The sequence below is a fragment of the Prunus persica genome, chromosome G7, assembly GCF_000346465.2.
Source record: "Prunus persica cultivar Lovell chromosome G7, Prunus_persica_NCBIv2, whole genome shotgun sequence".
Taxonomy (NCBI): domain Eukaryota; kingdom Viridiplantae; phylum Streptophyta; class Magnoliopsida; order Rosales; family Rosaceae; genus Prunus; species Prunus persica.
Genome location: NC_034015.1, coordinates 12,345,885 through 12,366,054, shown reverse-complemented (window position 1 = coordinate 12,366,054; position 20,170 = coordinate 12,345,885). Strand labels below are relative to the sequence as shown.

The following is a 20,170-nucleotide window of genomic DNA, read 5'->3' as shown; positions in this document are numbered from 1 at the left end:
GGGGATGGCTATTGCCCCTCCTCCCCTTCGTCTCCTCATCTCCCCTTCTTTTTCTCCCATATTTTCTTTTTATCTTATCCCCTCTTTTCCTCCCCTTCCCCTCCCCAGATAGTCTAGATCTGTTTGGATTTAGGTCTGTTTGTCTGTTATTTTGTTTGACTGTTTTTGCAGTGTTCTAGGTGGCTGGTGTTGTCTTTGTCTCGGCGCGGCGACAGCAATGACGCTGGATTGTGTCTCTCTTTGGGAGAGTTGTGATACTTGGTGACTGATGTTTTGTCTCTGTTTTAATGGTGGCAGCAGCAGCGACGCTGGTGGTAGTGTTGGGATGTGGTGCTTTTCTTTACTTTGCACCGATAGAAGAACTATGCTTGGTAATAGGAGGTTTTCTTTATTAGGTTCTGAGTTGAAGTTGAGTACTTCTCATTGATTTTTTTACTGTTGTTTTTGTGTTCGTCCTCCGTGTTCTCTCCTAGTTTCTGCTATGGTATGACTTACAGTTTGTATGGGTGTCAAAGGACTATGATTTTGCTCATAGAAGGCTTCTTTTGACAATTGGAATGTTCTGCGGTCCTCTCCTGTGGGTTTACTATTTGGGGTTTCTACGGTCCTCTCATGTGGGTTTACTGTATTGGTCTCTAGTTGCAGTTCTCGTCGGAGGTCTTTGTGTTAGGTTTTGTTTTTTACTTGTTCTCTTATTATAATGGTCCAAAGTGACCTGAATTGGACTCTCTTGTTAGTCCATGATGTGTGTGGTACTCTTTCCTCCTTTGGGATTTGTCCCATAAGGTTGTTCTAGGAAGGTTTTAATGAGGCCACTGTATCATATTGCTCTTTGTACGTCTGTGATTTTATGAATGAATTCTCATTCTCAAAAAAGTTCGCATAAACTTAATAGAATATTTTTCTGTACATCAGATAGGGTTAAAGTCGCAATCAAACACCTTATAACAAGTAATTAGCCCTTTTCCACTAAGTTAGATTTCGTTAGCACTAATTATTGAGTTTTGTAGGGTTGAGACAAAAGGTATTATCACAATTCACACACATATTTAGTAAAACCAAGTGTAATATCTTAAAATAAAACCAAGTGGATAAAGTATAGTTTATAAGCCCTTGAAAATCCACAAGAAAAACAACTCATAATCACTCATTAGCAGTTATTAGTACTAATTATTGAGTTTTAAACGTGTTATATTCGTGTGTGTACGTGCATTTTGCAAAGAATAGTAAATAGAAAGATTTTTTATTTTTTTAAAAAAGTATATTTATTTAGTAATTATATATAGTTTCAAAAGACACGGTAATTAGTTGGAGAGGTTGGACAGGGCTCCCTCCCAACAACAAGGTCTCTCTCTCTCTCCACTGAAAAGCGCGAGATACCCAAAAATCCAAATTCAACCGTCCGTCTCTTTCTCTTTCCCAAGACATCACGAAATTTGAGACGAAAAAAAAAAAAAGGAAAAAAAAAAGAGGCCGAAGAATTTTAACAAACACAAACAAAAAATCTAGGGTTTGCATAATTTTCTCTCTCTTTCTCTTCGATTTTCTTTCCCTCCAAACGGCCCCGCGATTTCTAAACTTTTTCACGAGAACGCGGGGCGGAATCATTTTTTTCCAGCTCGACCCGGTTTGGTCGTCGTCTTTTTTCTTTTTCGGTTTTTTTTTCTTTTCTTTTGTTTCCTCTTCAGATCCTATATTTTCTCCGGGAAAAGCTTTTTTCCGGGAAAATTTGGCCTGCACCTCCTGCTCTCCACGACTTTCTACGGTTTTTTGTTCTTCAAGCTCTTTCGAGGTAAATCTCCCCCTCTCTCTCTCCCGTTCTCTCTCTTTCTCTCTCTGTCTCTCTCTGTCTATCGGTGTTTCTGTTTTTTTTCAATGGAATTTCGTTTCCTGGACTATTTTCCGGGAAAGTTTATTTATTCAAAGTCTTCAATTTCCTTAATGCTCCAATAGGTAACTTTACCCTACCATGTTTCCGCAATTTTAAGGGAAACTGTAATTTTGTATACATGCTTGTTTTGTAGTTATTCATTTTTGGTAATATTTATCGTTTTGAATCAGAGCAGAAAATTTCTTACTTTTTTTAAAAATTTTCTTTTGCACTATTAGGTTTAATTTGTTATAAATTTGCTGTTTTAGGAGTTTTACGTGTGAATTGTTGATCTGAGAGGAACAATAGCTGATGGTCGGAGTGCGGGGAAGGAGGGAAATGCATTAAAGGTCTTGGATTCAAAGAGAGAGGATTTGGGAGCGAATGTGTACGTTAGATGGTTGATTTGTTTGAATAGTTGAATTATCGTCTCTTGATCTTGAATTGGTTGAATTTTGAATGCACATTGCTTCATGGATTCGGAAGGATTTCCATCTTCGAGGCAGGTGGTGAAGTGTTCTAATTGCGAGTGCAGTTCTTCGGTTATGAGCGTTTCTTCAGGGACTTGGCTTCGGTCGGTAAAGAGAAAGTATAGCGAGTATGAGGATGGTAACCGTTTCTTTATACCTGGGCTTGAAATTTATTATAATGCACGAGTCCAAATGGAGAACGAATGTGTTGCATTACGTGAGACTCTTAGTAGCCAGCAGAATACGATACAAGATTTGTATACTGAACTGGACGAGGAGAGGAATGCTTCATCATCGGCCGCAAATGAGGCTATGTCAATGATATTGAGATTGCAGAGGGAGAAGGCGGAAATACAGATGGAGGCTCGGCAATTCAAGTGTTTTGTTGAGGAGAAGATGGCACATGACCAGCAAGAGCTTTTGGCACTGGAAGATTTGTTGTATAAGAGAGAACAAGCAATTCAGGCACTCACATGTGAAGTACAGGCCTATAAGCATAGAATGATGAGTTATGGGCTCACAGAGTCTGAGGCAGAGGGTGAGAAGGGCGGGTTTAGCCGTATCCAGAGTATGGGTGATTTTGAAGCGCAGTATGAACTCCCCACAACGCCCACATATGAGTATCCACCTTTGAAATGCAAGCTTAATGAGACTCAAGGTCCATTGGAGGAGGATGATGATGTTACAGATATTGAGAAGTATGCATTTGGTGAGACCCCTCGTGGGAGAGATCATTTGAGAAATCTGGAAAACAGGCTCTCTCAGATGGAGAGGTGTCCGAGCAGCAATCAGCTGGATGGGGATTTTTCAGGTTCCAAGAACATTTTTGAAAAGGTTGTGGTTGGTTATTCTCCTAGGCGGTCAAGACATTCCGGGAGACTTTCAAGTGATTCACCCATGTATATGGTTAGAGAAGCTGGTTCAGATTTTGGTGCTGAATCTCCTAGGTATAACAGCAGCTTGAAGAAGGTGGATTATGTCTCACAGTCAGAGGACTACCCAAATACGAGAAAGCTAGATAACGCATCAGAATTTGGAGATGACATGAGTGACAGAGTTTATACCATTGACTCTATCCATAATGGAGCACCTTACAATGGTTTTACAGACGCCAAAGCTGGAGTTGGAGATTACGCAACTGCTCCAAGGGGATCACTTAATCAGCCTGATTTTGAGGATCCTGATGTCATGAAGCTCTATATGAGGCTTCAGGCACTTGAGGCTGACAGGGAGTCGATGAGGCAGGCCATGCTTTCGATGCGGACTGACAAAGCTCAACTGGTATTACTTAAAGAAATAGCTCAACATTTGTGTAAAGACATGTCGGCGGAGAAACAAATGACTGTAAAGAAGCCATCTCTTGTTGGAAGTACATCCTTCATGTCAGTTTTTAAGGTAACGTTGGATTCTTTTGTTGGCAAATGAGATATAATTTTTCCAATAGTGCTACACGGTTGATTATTCTTTATTTTTATTTTTTAAGCCAGAGAGTGCTATCAAAATTATCATTTTCAGGGACCATTATGCTTAATTAACACTTATTTTTGTTTCATCTCTGTGTTCAGTGGATCAAGTCCTTTGTTTTCTGGAGAAGAAGAGCGCGTCGAAGCAAGTAAGTAGTTCACAACATCATAATAGATATAAATCAGTAGTTTATCTTGTCTTATAACTGACACAATCTAATTTATATATTTGTTTTAAAGATCAAATGAAAAACAATGGATTTGTTAACCATCTAAGCATCAAGCACCCGTTACAGCACTCTGGAAATTGAACCTATATAGAAATATATTTGAAATTTAAAAATTGTAGTGCTCTTAACTATGATGACATCTTTGTAGCAATTTATTTTTTTGGTGAGAATAGTGTTGTAGTATCTAGCAATAGATCTTTTAGCCTTGAGAGCAAAACCTCTGCCTCCCACAGCACCCTGGAACTTTTTCGCTTTGTTGATTGATCAAGTGCAATTAATCCTGTTATAATGTCTTGAATTGGTTTGAATCTAATTTCAGGTATATGTTTGGGCTATCAGCCAACGTGGGTTTGCTTATGCTTCTAGACAACGGTCCCCATGCAAGGCAGTGGAGATGTCTTACAAGCACACAAGTGTGAAACCAGTTAGCAAACATCAGTATCCATATGAAGGATATGCTCTCATGATACACCGAGGGCATTTTAATCACACTTGTACGAGTAGATTTTGTATTCTTTCCTGGTTTGGTTGTTGCTGAATTTGGGTATTTGTGCAGAGTGTTCTTTTGATTCAAAATTTTTTTTTTCGGGGGTTTGAGTGACCGGTTTCTAGATACAGTTTGGGCATGCTTGCTCATACGGTTCTTAGGAATTCTTCAGCTCAAGCTATGTGTCATTTGACTGTCCTCTCCTGTACATTGCAGATGCTTGTATGATTGATTTCCAATTCAAATATGCAAGGCCTATTCTTTCAGCCCTATCTTATGCAGGTTTACCCCAAAAGGGGATTTTAAATCTTGTTTCTCTTGGACTGTATTGTGGCCTCTCTATCCCTTTCTTTTTTCTCCTCTCTGAAAGCAAAGTTGTTGGTTAAAGCATTGGTGGATGCTTTTGGTCCACCACACAGGGGCTTTCACAAATTCCTTTACTTTCTAATAATGTGGGTTTTTTGTTTTTGAGGATAAGAACTAATAATGCTGGTTTGATAGGTCCATTTGTATTGTCTTTCTCAACTGTTAATAGTAGTTGGCCAAAAAAAAAAGAAATTGTGAATTGTAGTTTGCAAATTTTTTTTTTCTTTCCCATTTTACCTGGGTTTTGTACTGCACAAAATATAAAATAAAACCCATAATGAAAAAGGTTGTGGGACAGATGAACTGATGTGCCTGCCAATCCTGGTACTAATATTCTTTTGAGGATCGCATGGCCGTGGGTGGTACGTTGTTTCACAAAGAAGGGAAAGGTCATAGTCTTATCTTAACCTTGTATATTACTTCTGGTGATATCAACATGTAAAACCATTTTTATGAATTTTTTTACACTTTTCGGGCGAGATGTAAATTTACATCATCAATATTCCGGCCTATCGGAGCTCTAAATTTATTTTTCAGATGTAAGATGTTCATTTCAAGGCATTTTACATCAAAATGCTTTTTAACAACCAAAAATGTTTCATCAGCGTTTAGCCAAAAAACTTAAATTACCGAGCAGTGGAAATTACTCATAATTGCCTGTACTTCGTTGTCTCCTGCCTAACTGGCCAAACTACGAAAGAGCTTAATACCAACTCCCAAATTAATTAAACACTCCAGGCCTCTGTCTGTGTGTGGTGTTGGGTAAATTCATTATTTTTTATCCATATTTTTCTCGACCACTTGTTGTTTGGTAAAAAATCCAGCCCGTGTAAATAACTTGCCAAAAAAGACAAGAGAGATGATTTTCTCACTCCTCTTTTCTTCACTTATTTTTAATCATTATTTATTCTTTTTTATTCTTTCTCTTTTCTATTCTACCCTTACCTTATACATTAATATTTTGATAACTAAAATTAAGAAAAATTAACATTAAAAAAAAAAAAAAAGTGAGAGTGTCTTCTACTCCTTCAATGAACACGTATCATAAGAGCTCCTTTTTTTTTTTTTTCCGTGTAAATATTTTCCAGGAAAATATAAATTTATATGTGGACGACATTTCCAGATTGATCGTCTGGCTTGAGTTTGGGGATTAATTCCTGAAGGTTTCCTTCATTCTGTCAAAAGTGGTTTTGTGGATTGCATGTTTTGCTGCAAAGAATAGCATGCAAAGACTTTGCTCTTTTTTTTTCTTTTTTCTTTTTTTTTTTTTCCAATTAGGAGGCATGATTAATGGTTACCGTATCAGTTCATGTTAGCACCCATTTCAACCTTTAATTTTTTTAAACAAACACATCAAAAATTGAATAAGAAGCCTTCAATTTTAAATTATTGTGTATTTTCTTGTGGGTTCTTACAAAAATTGGGAAAGTATGATTCATATGTCGGAATTTGGGTATTTGCTAGTGTTGAGGCCCAAAAAATTTAAGGCTAGGTCCAAACATATTTCTAGTTCAACACAACGCTTAATTGGGGAAAAAGCCCAATTAGGATACGCAAAAATTTGTTGGATGCGCTTGAACAAGTTGTGGGCCACATGCCATGCTAAGCAAACACGCGACATGCCAAGCGAAAACAATTAGTTTGATATCGAGCTACGCTACAAGCTTAAGTAGACCCAAGCCACGCAAATGCATGGGGGTTGTTGAGTAGGATGTGGTATGGATAGTTACAAGTATTCACGAGGCCCATTGAAGGTTCAAATGATGGAAGTTTTGGACTACTTGGATCACCAAAACTCAAGCTCATTTCTTGAGCCCAAACATATGGGTAAGCAAGGGAGAGAGTGTTCACCCGTTTTGTTTTTACTCCTGTGATGGAAGGGCAAAGTTCCCCATTGCTTTGAAACCATTGACTAGTCAACAAGCCAACTTTCTTTGGTGTGCGAGCGTGCCACTGCTAGAAATAAAAAATCCTAGTAGACTTCTTTGAAACAGATAACTTGCGCCCCAAGTTACTGATTTCTAAACAAGCGATTGTGAATTTGGGTGAGGAATATCTCCTAAGTAAGTTTTTTTCTTGCCTCAGACTGGTGAGGACTTCATAATTTATCATAGTATAAAATTGGTAGTTCTGGCCAAATAGATGATAATAAAGCGGACTGTTTTAGGCAGAACTACCTTCTGCAGAATTAAAAAGGGAAAAATTAACTCTAAAAAGACAAAAAATGGCTGGAATTCCTTTTTCGCCTGGGTAGAAACTTCTGATCCTGGCTGGACCAAGTATATTTATGCTGGACTGAGCTATTAACAACTTCAATTGCTTAGCTTTAGCTGCAAATCGATACCAAAGTTCAATTTTGGCAAAGCTTTAATCTACTTCAAGCCTTGGGAGGCTTTTGAGCGGGCATAACTACGGCTTCTTTAGTCTGAAGGGGCGAAGTGGCTAGACTTGAGGACTTATCAAGATGAAACTGCATTATAAAATTTGTTGAGGTTTTCATATTTGTGAAAACTCAAACTATGCTTGTCTTGGCTTTTGCTGAACCAAATTTGTAACGAGAGAAGTCTCGTTTTGAATGACTTATTTCTCTAAGTCTGAACTTTGGAAGTTCTGATCTATAGCTGGCTTCTTTTGTGGCTCAAATGAGCTTTTGGTTGCTCCAGTTTGTTTGAAGGTTCTCAGTGATCAAGTGATCATTTTGAGTTTTTTGCCTTTGGTTGATTTCTGATTGTTTGATTGATTGTTGAATTTTTGTGTGTCCTTTGTTTTTGTTCACCGTCTCTTTATATTTATAAGAAATGTTTTTGGAGTAGGGCTTCTTTGTTTTAACAATGGGCGGCAAATTTCTCAAAAGATCTTTCATTTTTTTAATGCAAAGAAAGAGGAGTTCTATCAATTATGGTAGATAAGCTCTCACTAGTCAATCTCTAAGGCAATCACTTCTCTGTTTTCCTGCTTATTTCCCAAATGCGATCTTCTTATCTCTTGAAAATAGTGCCTTTCTTTGGAGCAGATTTTTCTTCTGAATATAAAAAAGGATTTTGATCTTTTAGCTTTAGAGTTGCAGAGAAAATTTTGCAAACGACCTGTGTTCATTTAATTTCCAATCACTTCCTCCATGATAGTTGAATTTGTTGACTTTTCTAAGTCAGGTAGTCACGTGAATTCTGAACATAGGCTTTCCAAAAAAGGTCTTTTGATTTTGCACTCCAGAATTTGAGATAAGAAGCTGGGCCCAATCCAATTTTTCTTTTGATTTGTTTTATTAATCTCCGTCAATGATGGATTGCCACTTAATCTTGACGTTTTTACTACTCTGCCACTTTGTAAAAGACATGGGCCCCTTTTTATTATTATTTGGTTTTGGGGTTTTTATTTTCAAATCAAAACCCAGTCCTCCGTTTCTTCTATTTTGTGGGCTTTTGTGAGAAGTGGGCTGGTGTGTGGTTGCTTTTGGCCCAAACAGAGAGAAAAAATGGCCCAATACCTTAGGAGGATATCCAATAGTCTGCGATATTTAAGAAAATTTCGCACCAGCTAGGATGCCCAGTGCCTTGACAAAAAAATAAAAAAAGCAAATAAGTTGTTTCCAGCAGCTTGACGAAACCATGAAGGATTAGCTGGCTGCTGGAAATAAAATGTCAACGACCTAATACCTTAGAAAAAGCCCAACCTAGTACCTTATAAAATATCTAGCATTGTACCTAGCTTGTCAAAAGCCTCAAAACCAAGTCAAATAGCAGGCCATTGTAAAAAATCAACGGAGATTCATATGCACAAGAGGAATACCAATTAGACTTATGCCTTTGTCCCTGTTTCTTTCTTCTGCAAGCTCTAATAGGAAAACCATAGTAAAAAGAAGGTGGTTCCTCACTCACATGGAGAGGTCCAGCTGCGTGAAGATCTTGGAATCCCAAAAAGCTCGGTGCCTACACGCTCAGGCTGGAGAAATTTTACCAAAAAAGAGTGAATGGAAGAAAGTGAAGGAAAAGGGAGAGGAAGGCTTGATAAAATTAAAGGTTACAGTGCTTAAAAAATGAGGCTCTTTCTGCCTAGCAAAGACACCATCCAGAGCACAACCAAGCTTTTGTCGATCAACTGGAAATTTAATCAAGACACCCCATTGTCTGCTTCTATCTCTCTCTTTCTTCCTCAGTCAAAAATCTTCCCAAATCTTTCTCCCCCTTACTTTAAGCCTTTGTTTCCATTAGAAATTCATGCTCTTTCTCTCTACTACTACACTCGTGAAGGCTTAGCTCCTATGCCACAAGCTTCTCAAGCCAAGCCATATTATTAATCTATCACGTTCATCTGGTTATTGGTGAAAGGAATCCAAGGTGTTTTCTAAGGTTTCACAAACTTTTCAAAACTCTCTTAGAGCCTGGTTCTCGAACTCAGGCACAGGGGCAATTTTGTTTGTCTTTTCCTTACGGCAGCCCAAGCCCATTCATCAGGCTGCTGAAACAAAAAGACGCATACAGCTGGAAACAAATCAAGTTTGTCGGAGATGGTGGTTGAGTTCCGTCGTCGGAGGTGATGTTAGAGTGGAAAAGACATGATGAATGAGCATAAGACACTCTGATTTAAATTTTTAAAATTTTTTTTAATGTTAACTTTTCTTAATTTTAGTTATCAAAACATTAATGTAGGATAAGGGTAGAATAGGAAAGCAAGAACAAAAAAGAAAAAAAAATTGATTAAAAACTATTGAAAAGCAAAAGGGTGTGTAAGTAGAGAAAAGATGAGTGAGAAAATCAACTCCCATAAAAAATGTTTTCCTTTCATGAAAATCGTTTTTGCAGACAATAAAACATTTTCAAAGATGTTGTAAATAATAAGGTGGAGCCCACCTCCAATTGAAAGAGGCTTTGCCTACAAAAGGGTTCACACCATTCCTTTGTAATGTGAGATTGATAATACTAAGAGATGAACCAATCCAAGGGTTTTCTCTACTTCTAAATTCTCTCTCAAATTCTTTGGTTTTATAACACGTTATCAGCACGAATTCGCTTTAAAAATACCAGCTGAATTCTCTGATGAAACCCAGATATCTTATCCCTCCTTCCATCCAATGCTACCTTCTCTCTCTCAATTTCTCCATTTTTTTCTTGTCACAATAGAAGAAGATATGGAGAGTTCTTCTAAGCTACCCCTTAATCTCTGCCATGTCCACAAACTTTCAATCGTCATCAACCGGACACATATATTCTTCCACTCTATAGCTTTAGTCTTCTTGCTTTACTACAGAGCTTTTTTCTTCTTCTTCCAAGACTCTACCAAAACCAAAGCAACCACCATAGCATGGCTTCTTGTGTTTGTCTCAGAAATCCTCCTATTCTTCGAGTGGCTCCTCGGCCAGTCTTCTCGGTGGCGTCCCGTTTCGCGAACCGCGTTCCCGGAGAGGCTGCCTGCCAATGATAAGCTCCCGGCTGTTGATGTGTTCATCTGCACTGCGGATCCGGAGAAGGAACCGACTGTGGGGGTGATGAACACTGTGTTATCTGCCATGGCAATGGACTATCCGCCAGAGAAACTTCATGTGTATCTGTCCGATGATGGTGGTGCTGCTGTGACTTTGAAGGAAGAGGAAGATGCTGATTTTGGCGGCAGCAAGTTCATTCAAGACAGAGAAGATATTAAGGAGAAATATGAGGCGTTCAAGAAAAAAAAGTAAAAGCAACGGTTGGAGACACAAGGAGCGGACCGAGTCGAGATCACCCTGCAGTGATTGAGGCTACCCATGCAGAGCTCCAAATAGTCCAAAACCCACTACTACAACAACCAATATTAATTCTTCTCAGAGCAAAAGCTTTGGGGGGCCTGAACTTGGCTAGATATACTTTTCAAACGAGGAGCCAAGTTGATATCCTTGATGATGGATATCGATGGAGGAAGTATGGTCAAAAAGCAGTGAAGAAACATTTTTCTAAAATGGAAGTAAGCCACTAAAAGTTGTTGAAAGGTCGGTGTTGATTTGATGCAAGACACTGGAGATCTAGCAAGCATGCCTAAAAAGTGAGCCTATGCTAGAGTATATTTATTGCAAAATGGGATACACAGCAAGTTGATCAGCCTAGTGGAAAGCAAAATCCTACATGGAAGTAAAGGAAACAAAGGATTATTGCCAGGCATGTGAACACCCACTGAAATAAAGGGATAAGTACCCTGCCTCACTCTATCTCCTTTAATTAATTACATTATTAAAATACCTACAGAATTTAATACTCATGACCAGTGTAGATTGCAGGTGGAAAGAAGAAAAGCCAACGTGATATATCTAGCTTTCCACTAATATATCAGTATAATAATATTATACTATTTGATCGTGGTGTTGATAAGAACCCACCAATAATTGCCTTTACTTTATCGTAAATTTACTTTTACTTAAAGTATGATGTGGAATTAACCCTCATACTTTATGAAATTACTTTACTGCACATTATTTACTGTATGGTGTAGGTTTATTACCCATACAACAGTATCTATTTAAAAGGGTGGTGCGGATTTATCGTCCACGCCTTTACTTTTATTTAAATGTATGGAGCAGAATTAGTGCCCATACAAGCACGTTTACTTTATCGCAAATTTACTTTTACTTAAAGTATGATGTGGAATTAACCCTCATACTTTATGAATTTACTTTACCGCACATTTAATTTTATTTAAGGTATGGTGCGGGATTAACGTCCATACAGCAAGCAATTTAATTTATGAATTTATTTTATCGCACATTTACATTTATTTAAAGTATGGTGCGGGTTTATCGTCCATACCAGTAATTTATTTACCAGCAATTTATTTTATGGATTAAATGTGCTGTATGATGAGTTTTTACAGTATGCAGATCAGGACCAGAAGTTCCTTGATCCTCATCATACAATTACATCAGGACTTGAAGATCCTTGATGATGATGTTAATATGAGAGCTGGCAGTCTTTCCAGTACTATATTTGTAAACATGTGATTGGACTTGAGGGTCCTTGATTCTTGACATGTAAATAAGGACCCGGGGTTCCTTAATGATGTAACAGTACCGTATTGGTTCATAATGCCGTACACATGGATGATAACTGTACTGGCAAATGTACTGTACACATGAATAGTGCCGTATACATGAATAGTGATGTATGCATAAATATTTACCATTTTGGGTAAACTATCACTATTCAAAAGGGAACCTGCAGTTCCTTAAACTCATGGATGAGCAATTAAATGAGATGCCAGAAGTTCCTCAAGATATGGACAATTATGTAAGGGCTTGAAGTCCAGAAATATGTCCAGAAAATTGTAAAAATGTCCATACCATGAGAATATGTGATTTTGGCCCGAAGTTCAAAATCTAAGGGGATTGAATGTCCATACCATGAGAATATGTGGCTTTGGCCTGAAGTTCAAAATTTAACAGTATTGAGAACCTGAAGTTCCAACAATTAAATAGACAACCCTTGAGGTATTATTGCAAATTGTGGTATGCCACATATTTCTTTGGCATAAGAAGATGATGAATTTAATAAAGTTCGATTTTGTTATAATCGACACCTCAAGGAAGAAATATATTTTGTGAATTCCGGTTATTAAGAATACACCGCGAAATGGATAATATCAATATAAACCTCAAATAATGAATTGAGGCTCCCCACATATTTTGTTATATCTGGGCCGAAAGCCCATGGATCCAAATATATGAGAGATCCTGAACTTGAAGTTGTGGGTATATAGTAGTTAATGCTCTTCACTACTATATTGCGATATTATCGTGGCTTTTACTCAATTCATATTTCATGTCCATTTGAAAAATGGCAAATAAATTCTGAGTTTGTGTTTAGCTCAAGCCAAAAGTTCCGGGCTACCATGCGATAAAATATGAAATTTGGGAGAGACAATGTGGTTATTTGAACCTATAATGCACAAGGTTCCAAACCGTCATTTTGAAAAGACGTAAAAACCACAGGTGTAAGTTTAAGAATGTGCGCAATTATTATAACAGGAAAGGAGCATATAACAGATAGATTTTTTCCACCTACAATGAAGGTGCAGGCCCTGTAAAATCTATAAAATTACATTATGTTCTGGAAGCCTCTGAAGGAAGAGGACGGCGCCTCTTAAGCTTAGCCATGAGCCTCTCGTGGTCTCCCAAAATTCTTTCATTGAAGACCTGCAGCATGTCTAGCCTTCTCAGTGTATCAACAGAGTACGAACTCACCAGTTTCAACAAGGCATTATTCTCTCCTTTAAGTTTCTCAACCTCCTATTGAGACTCATGAAGCATTCTTTGGAGAGACGAATTTTCAGTTGTTAACCTCTCAACCTCGTTTGCTCTGGCACGCAAACGATCAGCCATGTTAGAAACAGAAGCAGCACTCTGAATGCTAAAAGCCATTGAGTCATCAATAGCCTCTTCCTCAGATCTCCCTGTCAACAACATTTCATCCATTGGAATAATGAAATTCCTAGCTACTATGACAGCAGTAGCATCATTCATCATCACAGAATCATTAACTGTGAGATGACGATTTTGGGATACAAAGGATGGACGCCAAACTTTGGCATCATTGGTAGTTGTGGGAGCATCATTTAAATTGAAATAATTTGGGCAGGAAGAAGAGGAAGCCATTTTAAGAAGGTTTTGAAGAAAGTCTTACAAAAACTAAAGTTTCAGAAAATGAAGGAAGTTGAGTTGAAACGCAGTTGCTCCAATCAAGTTTTGCAAAGGCAATATCTATAGGAGGAAATATGGTTACAGTTTCCAGGATCCCAATATTATCTCAGATCCCCATATTCTCTTTTTCTTTTTCAGATTCCAAAACTTCACGCGGCCTCTATTAATGTTTGTCGGCACTTTCGGCGTTTTCAAGTATTATTTTCGTCAAAGCCGATCTTGCTTTACGGATTTCACGGAGCTACTTTTTCAAAAGTATCCCGAGAATCTCGCAATTTTCCTATGGTTAATTTGAAATTCACCGGTTCTACCTATTCATTGTATTTGTGTATAAATGTGTTACTAACGAAATTTTCTTTGCAGAAAACATCCAGTTTACTCCATACCTAGTGATGCGATATCTACTTATTTTTCTTATCAGTGAGCACTCAATATGCCCGAGAAGCAAGACTATCTCTGATCATCCATTCAGGAAGCAAGACTATCCCTGATCACGTTTCCGCTACATCAGGAAACTGTGAAGGCGATCTTATGCTCTAATCTCCGGAAGTCCTTCTAGACTAGGAGATATGAGAGCTTATTGTCTGCTCCCATCAGCTTCCTTCCCTGATTGCTTACCTTACCTTGCAATCAATATCACATTTTTTTTGCATTTTTTCTCTTTTTGTAACTTTCTGTTCATAAGAGATTTTATTTCTTTAGAATGAACATCTAAAGAAAGAATCCATGAAGTGATCCTAACTCTGAGGGTTATTTGTTTTTGACAGAGAGAAGAATTGTGATTTTTGCTCTTGCAGGATATAACTAGATCATCAAGCGCTACATTATATTTACTGGGCCGATACGAGCTTGAATGATACTTGAGAAAAGTTTCTCCCACCTAAGGATGTAAGCAATACTTGTGTTGTTTTATGCTTATATACTTATTTGATATTTTATCTTGAAAGGTAACCAAATGGGGAGATAAGTCCGTTCCAAAAGAATGGCTTGTATGTATCCATGAATTATTAACGCAAAATTTTACAGATTGCAAGTTGGATACATTGATAATACACTGCACAGATTAAAGTCCCATAAGAACAGAATATGGGTATAGCAGTGATCAATATGATGCACGTCTGTTGCGTAGCAAATGATATGGATTGAAGTCCCAAAAGGACAATCCTTTAACATGTCAATATTGATATTGTACACGCCTAATGCGTAGCAAATTATATGGGTTAAAGTCCCATAAATTAATTGACATGTATGTATTAATCTGTGGCATGTCTGTAGCATGACAGATATATGGGTTCTGAATATTCCAACTCCCTAAATGGAGATTATCCACGCCCTACTGCAAAATAACGCTCCATTGGAGGTTATAATCCACATTCTCACATCATAAAAGCCCCCTGAAGTGGCTTGGGTACCCAAAGGCAAAGAAATACTTATAATCGATGCATGCGCATGCACATGAGAATGGTGGGATCATGAATTGATGAACGACAATTTTTGGAGTAGCTACTCAAATCATCAATGGGCTGTGTTGATTGGAACCACGTTCAATTATTAAATGTCGACAATATCATTAGCCAAAATAGAATGAGGCAATTCCATTATAGATGAGAATGAACGTGAAAGAACAAACCCACAATACGAACCCCAAAAGATGTTAATACTGAAAGTTATACTTGGGTGTTCGGAATAAAAGGGAATATACCTACTTTGTATGACACAATGTTTCTGGCAGAAACAAGGAATGTTGGGTTTTCTCCATATTTACAGATTCTATTGTGCCTCCTTATTGCACATTTATGGAGACCAACATGTTATCTTTAAGGGTTATTAAATGCACGGAGCATATCACCAGTAGTGATTCCCTAAAGATGTATAAATAGCTAGGTTCAAGCTATATAATGTGTCATAAAGTTTAATCTATACTCAATACTAATGTGCATAAATTGCCTCAGTGAGTACATCGATTATAAGGTGTTTACAACACATTAAAGCTTCTGAAGAGTTTAAGAAATATTTATCTCGACCCAACGATCGAGCGTTGTACAAACGAAATTTTTTTTGCTTATACTAAGAAAGTATTGAAACATTTTTTGAGGATTATCCGTTGGGCACTTAAATGTTTTTCCGGAAGTATACTGGACCAGATAGAGCTCAGCTCAATCACCACCACTTTGGGATGATACTATGAAAATTTTTATGGTCGCTTACTGGAAAAAGGGCTAGTCATGAAGTTTTCAGGGGGAGATATTCATCAAGGGGAGCATGGTTTTAATAAAGACCTTCATACACTGTACTCTTTTTCCTTCATCTAGGTTTTTTTATCCCATTGGATTTTTCCCTGGTAAGGTTTTAACGAGGCAGTGTCGCTCAAGATTGACTCACAGAAGCAGTGTCAACTACGATATTCAGAAAGATGATCAACAGTATGGCTTAAAGATATTTTGCCAAGCATCAGGGGGAGCGTGCTATCAATAAAGATCTTCAAACACTGTACTCTTTTTCCTTCGTCCAGGTTTTTATCCCACTGGGTTTTTCCTGGCAAGGTTTTAACGAGGCAGTGTCGCACGCGTGTCAATATACACAGAATTTTATGTTACACATGATTATGTACTCTTTTTCTCTTTGACCAGTTTTTGTCCCACTGGGTTTTTACTGGCAAGGTTTTTAACGAGGCATATTCCGTATCATTTGTGGTCTCCAAGGGGGAGTGTTGTAAATAATAAGGTGGAGCCCACCTCCAATTGAAAGAGGCTTTGCCTACAAAAGGGATCACACCATTCCTTTGTAATGTGAGATTGATAATACTAAGAGATGAACCAATCCAAGGGTTTTCTCTACTTCTAAATTCTCTCTCAAATTCTTTGGTTTTATAACAAAAGAATATTTTTTAAGAATGAAAATGAGAAAACGAATTTGTATTTTTAGGATTCGAAAATATGTCTGCTAGATTAATTAGAAAACATATTCAGAAAATAAAAATTGTGAAAATGTGTATGGTAGGACAATTTGAGAATAATAATATGTGAGTTATTTTTCAAGTATATTTTTTGCTAATTTCTGTCCTAAAAATATATATTTTTAAATTCTGATATTTTAAAGGCTAAAATTATTATAAACAATAAAAAATGTATAATAAAAAAATAAATTTTTTTCTAATTTTATAAAAACTTAGATAATTATATTATATTATTGTTAGATTAAAATAAATTGAAATTGAATAATATATGATGGTTTTATCATAAAATTAATATACACTGGTGTAACAAAATAAAATAATGACGTGGAACGAAAGAATTGAAAAATTGAGGGGAAAAAAATGACAAATTAATAAAACTTAAAAAAAGAAAAGAAGAAATCAATCAGACCAATACACTGGGTAGAAAATGAAAATGATAATTTGATATTTTCCGTTTTTATACATGAGTTTGAATTTGTTTTTAGAAAATGAATTCTAGTGAAAATGAAAACCACATACCAAACGTGTTTTTGGTAGAAAATGAAAACAGAAAATGAAAACGGGCCTTGAAACGTTACCGGAGGACCCTAAAGAAATGCGTTTCTAACTGCGCCACTCTAAAACCCTGCCCATCGCGCAGCCATTCTTCTGTTTCAGCAGCGCCAGAAAACGTTCTCCAATGCTTAGCTGCAAAACCTTATTGTCCAGAAGGACCAAAATCATAAGGAAAAATAAGAAAAAGAAAAGCAAAAACAACAAAAGAAGCATCAGTTTTTCTACAAAACAAAACCCCATTTCCGAAAAATACCAGCAAGAAGAAGATATAGAGGAAGAGGAAGAAGAAGATGGTGATGATGTTGAGGAAGGTTTTAATCTTAAAGCCTCGGCCCCATCACAATCACATGGGGTTCAACCACTGGGCAATCTCTACCTCAGCCCAGGCTCTGTCAACTCAAGGAACACTGGCTTAGGTAATCTCCAAACCCTAACAGATGAGCTTGTTCTTGAGGTTTTGGGGTTTTTGGGTGGGGCCCATTTGGGGTTTTTGGCCTCTGTGAGCAAATCTTTCTATGTCTTTGCAAACCATGAGCCCCTTTGGAGGAACCTTGTGTTGGATAATCTAGAGGGTAGGCTTTTGTATAATGGCTCTTGGAAATCTACTTATATTGCTGCTCATTACCCTTCATTTGATTCGTCTAATATCTGTGTTTCGGGTTTGAGAGTGAGAGACTTTTATTCTGACTATCTCTTTCAGAGTTGGCTCTGTGCCAATCTCGAAATGAAACCTGAATGGCTTCAAAGAGATAATATAATCCGAAGAAGGGGCATTTCGGTTGAGGAATTCATTTCTGATTTTGAGGAACCAAATAAGCCGGTGCTGTTGGAAGGGTGTATGGATAATTGGGTTGCATTGGAGAAGTGGGATAGAGATTATTTGGTTCAGGTGTGTGGTGATGTACAATTTTCAGTTGGGCCGGTGGAGATGAAACTTGGGGAGTATTTTAGGTATGCTGATCAGGCGAGGGAAGAGAGGCCGCTGTATCTATTTGACCCAAAATTTGGAGAAAAAGTTGCAATATTGGGTTCAGAGTATGAAGTTCCAGTGTATTTTAGGGAGGACTTATTTGGTGTGTTGGGAAGTGAGAGGCCAGATTACAGATGGATTATAATTGGACCAGCTGGATCAGGTTCCTCGTTCCACATTGATCCTAATTCGACTTCAGCTTGGAATGCGGTGATCAAGGGGTCAAAGAAGTGGGTATTGTTTCCTCCTGATGTGGTTCCTCCAGGGGTGCATCCCAGTCCAGATGGTGCCGAGGTGGCATGTCCTGTTTCAATAATTGAATGGTTCATGAACTTTTATGGTGCAACAAAGACTTGGAAAAGGAAGCCTATCGAGTGCATTTGTAAGGCGGGGGAGGTGATTTTTGTACCTCAGGGATGGTGGCATTTGGTGATCAACTTGGAGGAATCAGTTGCCATTACACAGAATTATGTTAGCAGGTATGGATTTTCTGTAAGTTATGCTTTTTAATCTGAAAATTCTCATATTTTCTATTGCATTTCTTGTAAGAATCATAAACTAGTAGTATATAACTAATCCTGTAAGTTGGCAAATAATGTTAATATGGCCTTCTGAGCCCTATTTTGATGATTAGTGCTACTATGTATTAAAAGAGCAAATTGGAAATAACACTGTTTTCAAAAAGCCATAGGAAAATATGGGCGAATTTAGCTGAAGTTTAGGTGTAATTTCAAGCATCCACTAGTGATATTTGAAAAATCAACACAGATTAGTTTATAGAAAGATGCTTGAAGAAGAGGCATCTTTGGTCAAGTAAATATTGAATTTCCAAATTGAGAGATGTATCTTTTTAATAGGCCTGAAGGAAAGCCAGTGGATTGTAAGGGTTGTGTATATCCTTGACCTGACATTTTTAAGAAATTAAGAAGTTCAGCTACTTCTGCATTTTTGTTATTTTGTAAAATATTCGCTCAGTGAGGAAGTTGGATGTTAGATAACAGATGTTTGTGTGGTGTAGGTATTTGAATTCAAGGATACGGGAGAGAGCATAATTTTTTTATCAAAAAATCAAAACACGTAGTAAGATGTTTACAGCTCTAGATTAAAATGAAACTCCAAAAAGAACTCAAATAGCATAGCATGCAAAAAAAAAATAATGTTATATTTCTTCAACTTCATATGGCAGGATGAGGATGTGCAGTGCATTCCCCATTCATAAAATCCACTGTTTTGGAACATAGAAAGGTTTACGGTTAAACTTACCTGGTTTTTATGTTTTGCAGGAGAAATTTGTTGAATGTCATGGATTTTCTTAAGAGGCCAAATGCCAGCACTCTTGTATCTGGAACGAGAGATCGGGTGAATTTGTATGATAAGTTTAAAAGTGCTATTGAGGCTTCTTTTCCTGGTACTATTGATCATCTTACGCAGAAGGCAGAAGAGAAGAAGGCCCAACAGAAAAAACCCTCCTTCTGGGATTCAGTTACAGATTCGAAGGCCGGTGCTTTCAAGTTCTCTTTCTAGAGGAAAGGGACCACAAGACTGAGCAAACTCGAACTAATCTTGCCTCTAGCAAAATGAGAGGAAAAGAACAACAATTTTGACACTAATTTGATTCATTAGACATTGTTGTATTTCTATCATTTTTTACCATATAATGGCATTGAGTGTTTTTCTTTCTCCTGCTTTAGTGCATCTCATAGGCATGGGGGAAAATTGAGTTCAAATCTCATAGGCAATGAGCTTCTACCTATTTGTTGTTCCCATTTTTCGAGTATTAGGTTCACTAGGCACTTGCCTGGCCCTGACTAAAGTAGGAAACTCATAAACTTGAACAAACTCAGCTCAACATAACGATAGCCTAATACCCCCACCCTTAGCTGGAACTCAAGATTACTCACCATCGAACCATGAATCATAAAGATTGATTCTGGAAATCGATTCTTGCCCGGCCTTTTCAGGAGCATTTCCATATTGCCATTCCCAGGGTTACTTATGTTGAAAGTGCCAACGGGTGTTTTTGTTGTCGAATTTTGAGTAACAGGCTACACAAAAGGAGTTGCCCCTCAGCTTGAACCCCTTCCCTCTCTTACGTAGTTTCAAATAGAAACCTTAAAAACATAACCTTGTTCGCAAAATCTTGC

General features: G+C 37.5%; 2 protein-coding genes across 4 annotated transcripts; both read left to right on the top strand.

Moving 5' to 3' along the window:
* Nucleotides 1,284-4,792, top strand: LOC18770020 (myosin-binding protein 7). Of its 3 annotated transcripts, XR_002272545.1 has the most exons (5): nt 1,284-1,792; nt 2,140-3,735; nt 3,906-3,952; nt 4,353-4,527; nt 4,623-4,792. XR_002272545.1 is itself a non-coding variant. In XM_020568567.1 (4 exons), the coding sequence occupies exons 2-4, from the start codon at nt 2,344-2,346 to the stop codon at nt 4,450-4,452; spliced, it is 1,539 nt and encodes a 512-aa protein (XP_020424156.1). In that variant the 5' UTR covers nt 1,285-1,792; nt 2,180-2,343; the 3' UTR covers nt 4,453-4,792. The 3 variants fall into 3 exon arrangements, 2 of the variants coding, with proteins under 2 accessions (XP_020424156.1, XP_020424155.1); XM_020568567.1 differs by having other exon boundaries at nt 1,285-1,792; nt 2,180-3,735; nt 4,353-4,792; XM_020568566.1 differs by having other exon boundaries at nt 1,285-1,792; nt 4,353-4,792.
* Nucleotides 16,983-19,706, top strand: LOC18770641 (F-box protein At5g06550). The gene is made up of 2 exons (XM_007204767.2): nt 16,983-18,505; nt 19,310-19,706. Exons 1-2 carry the CDS (start codon nt 17,181-17,183, stop codon nt 19,548-19,550), a joined length of 1,566 nt encoding a protein of 521 aa, XP_007204829.1. The 5' UTR covers nt 16,983-17,180; the 3' UTR covers nt 19,551-19,706.

Excerpts from the sequence above, each read along its gene's own strand:
- LOC18770020 (XM_020568567.1), top strand. The coding sequence starts at position 2,344 with ATGGATTCGGAAGGATTTCCATCTTCGAGGCAGGTGGTGAAGTGTTCT. Across the intron at positions 3,736-3,905 it reads CCTTCATGTCAGTTTTTAAG|TGGATCAAGTCCTTTGTTTT; the intron begins GTAACGTTGGAT and ends CTCTGTGTTCAG. Across the intron at positions 3,953-4,352 it reads AGAAGAGCGCGTCGAAGCAA|GTATATGTTTGGGCTATCAG; the intron begins GTAAGTAGTTCA and ends ATCTAATTTCAG.
- LOC18770641 (XM_007204767.2), top strand. The coding sequence starts at position 17,181 with ATGCTTAGCTGCAAAACCTTATTGTCCAGAAGGACCAAAATCATAAGG. Across the intron at positions 18,506-19,309 it reads ACACAGAATTATGTTAGCAG|GAGAAATTTGTTGAATGTCA; the intron begins GTATGGATTTTC and ends TATGTTTTGCAG.